This window comes from Notechis scutatus, chromosome 15 (genome assembly GCF_049901735.1).
Source record: "Notechis scutatus isolate UNSWTSFEM ecotype Mainland chromosome 15, rNotScu1.2, whole genome shotgun sequence".
NCBI lineage: Eukaryota > Metazoa > Chordata > Lepidosauria > Squamata > Elapidae > Notechis > Notechis scutatus.
The window spans coordinates 6,616,006-6,622,005 of record NC_142023.1 but is presented as its reverse complement, the minus strand read 5'-3'; the positions used below and the strand labels follow the sequence as shown (position 1 = coordinate 6,622,005).

Genomic DNA, 6,000 nt, shown 5'->3' with positions numbered 1-6,000 from the left:
AAGAAAGACTTCTGCTGCTTCTGCTGCTTTCCTTGCATGAAGCCAAAAGTCTCTCTCTCTCTCTTTCTCTCCCCCCCGAGAACGGAGCTGGAGATGGTATCCTGTGATCCCAAATAAAGAATGATCGATCAGTAGGAAAACAGGGTGGGGAATTTTCCTGCAGACTTTTTGGGGGATTTTCCCAGGGTCTCTGGTCCGCGGGATTTAAAATTATGAGTTTGGTGGTCCCTGAAGTCCAAAAGGTTGGTGACCCCTGGTTTAAGGTACAGGTGTAGCACAGCAGATGGTCTCAGCAGCTGCACCCCCCCCCCGGGGCTCCTTTGGGGTTTACAACCCCAGGAAAACGCCTGTCAGGGAACTGGGCAGCCAGTTTCAGAGACGCCAACACAAAACCACTTTTATATAACACTGAATAATTTAAGTGAGGCCAACAGGTGAATCAACAGACCAGTGACCTCATGAGGTAAGTCACAGAGACCATGAGGCAAAAAAGGCGGGAAACAAGGAAACGCCCCCCCTTGTCACTCAGCAACCAATCAGAGCTCATGCAGCGGCCAGCTCTCCTCCACCAATTGGCTACCGCCGTTGTCTTTTTACTTCTCGTCCAGCTATTAAATTTTAAATATCTCAATGAGGCCAAATTCTGGGCTGAAAGAAACAGTGTGGAATCGGCATTTATTTTAATCCAGCCAGCATTGAAGAGAAGTTTTTTTTTTTTAAAAGATAAAAATAAAAACCCACAATAATCATCATCAACATCTGCAATTCTGACGTTTCTCTCCAGGTGGAGCTCTTGCCCCTGTCCTGGGCTCTCTCGGTATCCCAGCCTCTTCAGTGTGTTTGTGTGACGGGCTAACCCACAACGCCGAGGCCCGGGCAAGGCGGCTCCAATGTCCCAGAGGGCCCCCTTTCGTTGCATGCAGAAAGGAGGCAATGACAACCGGAGCCACGGAGTCCTCTGGCGGCTCTTGGAAAAGGAGAAGCCATCTCTCGGATTTGAAGCCCCTTCGCCAAATCCCCTCGGCTGCTAGGAGGCCCCTTTAAATGCCAGGGAAGGGAAAGGCGAGGACTGTCCTACATTTCCCAGCAGCCCACGGCAGGCGGAAGGAATTGTGGGAACTGAAGTCCTTGGCGAATCTGCCCTCCTCAGCCTGCCCAACCCCCGAGAAGGGCCTGTGCCCACCACCCCCTGCTTCTCCTCCGTCGGCCTCCTCCCCGAGGGAGGGGAAAATGTGCCAGGAGACCCTTTGGCTTCTTCCAGGGGAAAAAAAATAGACCCCTGCAACATCTGGAAGCTGGAGTCCAGCAGCAACCCACCGAAAACCCCTGGGCACCATATAGTGGGGTGATGGGGGTGTCTCCTGTGTCCTGTACATGGAGGCTCGCTCCATTTTGTACTGGTTGCTGAGCTGCTTTTCACTGGGCCGCTCGTCCTGCATCGCCCTGGGGCTCTGCGGGCAATAGCCAGATGCTTCCAGCTTGCAGGAAGCTTTCGGAGGGATGAGCGGTGCCGGGCTTCTGCAGATTGCCTCTGCGCCTACCACCGAGCCCTGGTTTGACCGTCCTGGATGGAATAGGCCCCAGTTCCTCGGGATCACCTGCCCTGTTGCTGTCTGTCACCTGCAAATCCGCCAGCTTGTCCTTTAACAAGATACAAACAAGATAAAAACCTTGAATTACGCCATCTTCAGTCTGATTTAAGTATGGTATATAAAATCATACATTGCAATGTCCTACCTGTCAATGAATACTTCAGCTTCAACCATAAAAACACAAGAGCAAACAATAGATACAAACTCAAGGTTAACCGCACCAAACTTGATTGCAGGAAATACGACTTCAGCAACAGAGCGGTCAATGTCTGGAATACTCTACCTGACTCTGGGGTTTCTTCCCCAAACCCAAAAAACTAACTTTAGACTGTCTACTATTGACCTCACCCCTTTCCTAAGAGGTCTGTAGGGGGGCATGTATAAGCGCACCAATCGTGCCTACCGTCCCTGTCCTATTGTTTCTTTTATTTTTCTTATATGTATCCATTTCATGTATTCATAACTATGTATACACTTATACTTATTATCCTGTAAACAATTGACAAATGAAATAAATAAATAAATAAAATAAAATAAATACTTGCGGGTGCAGAAGCGAAGGAAGAAAGGAAGGAAAGAAGGAAGGAAAGGAAGGAAAGGGAAGGAAGGAAAGAAGGAAGGAAAGAAGAAAGGAAAGAAGGAAGAAGGAAGGAAGGAAAGGGAAGGAAGGGAAGGGAAGGAAGGAAAGAAGGAAGGAAAGAAGGAAGAAGGAAGGAAAGAAGAAAGGAAAGAAAGAAGGAAAGAAGGGAAGGAAGGAAAGGGAAGGAAGGAAGGAAGGAAGGAAGGAAGGAAGAAAGGAAGAAGGAAGAAGGAAGGAAAGAAGGAAGAAGGAAAGGGAAGGAAGGAAAGAAGGAAGGAAAGAAGGAAGAAGGAAAGAAAGAAGAAAGGAAAGAAGGAAAGGAAGGAAAGGGAAGGAAGGAAAGGAAAGAAGGAAGAAGGAAGGAAAGAAGGAAAGGAAGGAAAGGGGAGGAAGGGGAGGAAGGAAAGAAGGACGGAAAGAAGAAAGGAAAGAAGGAAGGAAAGAAGAAAGGAAAAAAGGAAGAAGGAAGGAAATAAGGAAAGGAAGGAAAGGGAAGGAAGGAAAGAAGAAAGGAAAGAAGGAAGAAGGAAGGAAGGAAAGAAGGAAGGAAGGAAAGAAGGGAGGACAGAAGGAGGGCTGCCGCTTTAAGAACCGGGGCCGAGCCCCGCCGAGGTTGGAGGCGGCGCTGGGCTCGCCGGCGTTGCGGCGGAGAGCGGAGCGTCTCGACCGGCCGGGGCTGCGCGGCGCCTCCTCGGGAGTAGGTGCTGTGCGGGAGCTGGGCCAAGGCCCGCCGCCGCCCCCCTCCCTCCCCTCCATCCCTCCCTCCCTGCCTGCCTGCCTCCCGGGCGGGTGTGTGCGAGGCTCTGCCCGCCTCCAACCCCCCTTCCTCCCTCCGCCCGCCTGCAGCAGGGAGAAAGGACCGGCTGTTGCTCCGTTTCGGCGAGGAAGGCGCGGGGGTCTCCGCGGTGGGCGGCCTTGGACGCTGCAACTGCGCCCCTTCCTCCCCCCCAGCCCCGTCCCTCCCTGCAGCTGATGCCCAGGGAAGGGCGACGCGATGGGTTTCCTGCACCAACTTTATCTCCTGCTATGGAAGAACGTGACGCTGAAGCGACGCAGCCCGGTCAGTAGCGGTCTGCGGGGTCGGGGGGGGCGAGGATCTGGAGGTGGGGAGGGTCCGAAGAATTTGTGGGAAGGGAGGGGACGGGGGCTTGCGCCCCCACCCCGCTCCTCCCTTCTCCTCGGGCGGCGGGGCTTCAACAGAGTCCGGAGGACTTGGGGATGGCCGAGATTTTCTTGCACTATTTTTTGCAAGGGGCGGGGGCGGCTTAGGAAAGGCTCCCCCGAGCAGCTGGGATGGGAGTCGGAAGCCTCCCACACACCCATCCATCCCCAGGCCGATCTGCAGCCAATCTCTGCGTCCCCCCCCAACCCCGACCTGGCTGTGGGGAGGGAATCTGCTTGAAGACCCTCTGCCGCTGGCTGGAAGGGCAGCTGTCCCCGCAGAGAGGGCCAACCTGGGGCCCAGAAGACACCCCCCCCTTTGATTCTCCCGTGGGGGGTGGCTGCAGAGAGGCTGGGTGAAGGTTGCCTCCACCTGTCCACCAACGGGGAGCTGTCCCTGCCTGTGGCTGCTCTTCCCTCTGGTTTCCAGGTCAAGGGCGGGATGGGGTATCCTGAGCCTTCCTCCGCTTGGAGACAGCCAACGTGTTGGGGAATCATGGGCGTTGTAGTCCATCATATCTAGAGAGCAGGAGGTGGATGTCCCTTCTTGTGCCCCTCCGTCCCCGGCTGCCCAATTTCTGTGTTGTTTCCCAGCCCTTCAAGACCATATGGGAGGCTGGGGAGGTGTTCCTTGAGCCAGGGTTGTTGGAATGATACCCTGGTGGTGTCTGGCCTCCCCTGGAAGGCAAAGCCAGGGGCAGCTGAGTTCCCAAATTGTGCTAAACCGAGCCAAGAGCAGTTAAACTCTATTGCGCGCCCCTCGTTGTTGACACAGTTTTATCTCTGCTCCCCTATTTAAAAATAAACTTGGCATTTTTCCTTTGTTAACACCAGCCACACCGGGGAGGTTTGGTTCTCGCGTTGCGTTGTGCTCCCAGCTGCTTGCCCTGCCTTTCGGGAGCTCTACGCGCTCCCTGGCCTGTGGAACTCATGGCCACAGGTCCTGCACTGGTGTGAATTACGCTAATTGTGGAGAAAACAGCCCTTCCTGCAGTAGCTAACTGTGCCATTATGACTCTTCTAGGAAGGGGTATTGTCCTGTCATGCCCCTGTCAGAATCTATTTTGGAGGGGGAGGCAGAACAGCTGACAGGGAGTGGGAGTGTGGCTCCATTGGTTGTGGAAGAAACGGGAAGGGCACAGTCCGGCTGGGCAGAGCAGGGGAGAGATAGAGCAAGGGAGAGGGAATTCAGAGGAAGACCCAGGCCCACCCCATCTTCATCCTAGGGCATGCAGGGAGGAACCGTGAAGGGAGCAATGTGAGTTGCATGGCTTACAGGGGAGGAAAGGGCCCTGATTCCCTTCATTAGCTGCAGCTGGGAACACAGTGTTTAAAAAGGGAGGCTGCATGCAGCAAATTGTTGGGAGAAAATCGTGAATTGTCATGGCTTATCTGCGTTCCTGGTTTGTGTGGATTTTTAGTTAGTCTGTATGTACCTTGTTTTGGACTGAATTTCCTCCACTTAAAGGCTGTTCCTGGGAGAGTTTTTCTCCAGCCGAAGATAACCTGGACATTGGGGGCAAAGTTGGAGATAATAAAGGGACTCTTCTTGTTTATTTGGCTGTATTGCCTTTGGGCCACACCCTGGGTCATCTCACCTCCTTATAAGGGGTGGGGGTCTAGGGGCAGTGAGGAGTGGGAATTCCCCTTATGGTTGCTGGGGAAACTCATCTGACCAGCCTTCACTGGTATAAAAGTGGTCAAGCAGAGGCACCACCAGGCTTTAAGGCACCAGGCTGGCCCGAAGGGCTTAAACCCGTGAGGGTGAACCTATGGCATGCATGCCACAGGTGGTACGCAGAACCATTTGTGCCAGCATGCAAGCTGCAGGCAAACTTACCTCCCTGGGCATGCGCATCCCTCACAGCTGATCTTTGGCAGGTTTGAGGCCTTTTTTGGCCTCCTAACAGCTTGAGGAAGGCTTCTGCAGGCTTCTGCAGGCCGAAAACTAGCCCCGTTTCGTCACTTCTGGTATTTTTGGAAAAACAGGAAGTGATGAAACGGGGCTAGTTTTTTTGGCACAGGAGCCCAAAAAAGGTTAGCCACCACTGCCTTATACCATTGGCATTTTATCTACTGCCCTTTTCCCGCTGGGGAAAGGAGGCCGAAGCCTGCAGGGAGCTCGCCAAGAGAGTTAGAGGGCGAAGTGCAAGAGAAGCTCCCCAAAGTTATCCAAAGGCCGTGATGTTATTACGTGAGCTCTGCAGAATTAATCATCCGCAGTCTTTTGAAGGGGCAGCTTCATCCGCGGCTGCCTTGGGATGCAGCCAAGAGCTTGAAAAACCAGAATTGTGGTTCATAATCCAGGAGAGGATTCTTCCACCTGTGGAAATCAGCACATGCCTCGTTTTTTTCCCTCCTCCCAGCTCAGGACCAGGGCTCCGATCGTACGGAGGGGGTTTGGGGCTACCTACTGAAGCAGGGGGTGTGGGCATTCTTCTGCCACCCAGGGCTGGAGGGTCTTTTCCATTCCCCTCTGCCTTCCCAGGGGCCTTTCTGGGCCCCTTATGCTGCACGAGGACAGGGCCATTGAAGAGATGCTCTGTTGTATCTCAGCCCTCCTGGCAGCTGGTGTGTCTCCTTCCCTTGCACTGGGCTCTCCTCTTTCTCCTCCTCCATCCCGGCAGGACCTTCTGCTGGCTTTCCCTCCCTCCGAATAACCCAACA

General features: G+C 53.6%; 1 protein-coding gene across 2 annotated transcripts in view; it reads left to right on the top strand.

Moving 5' to 3' along the window:
• The first annotated feature begins 2,992 nt into the window (after nucleotides 1–2,992).
• Nucleotides 2,993–6,000, top strand: part of ABCA2 (ATP binding cassette subfamily A member 2) — a 36,128-nt gene continuing 33,120 nt past the window's right edge. Inside the window, exon 1 of one of the 2 annotated variants that reach the window (XM_087943916.1) lies at nucleotides 2,993–3,232. In XM_087943916.1, coding sequence (XP_087800042.1) covers nucleotides 3,167–3,232 — 66 coding nt within the window. In that variant the 5' untranslated portion in view covers nucleotides 2,993–3,166. The remainder of the gene's footprint in view (nucleotides 3,233–6,000) is intronic. The other variant, XM_087943914.1, reaches the window with a different exon arrangement.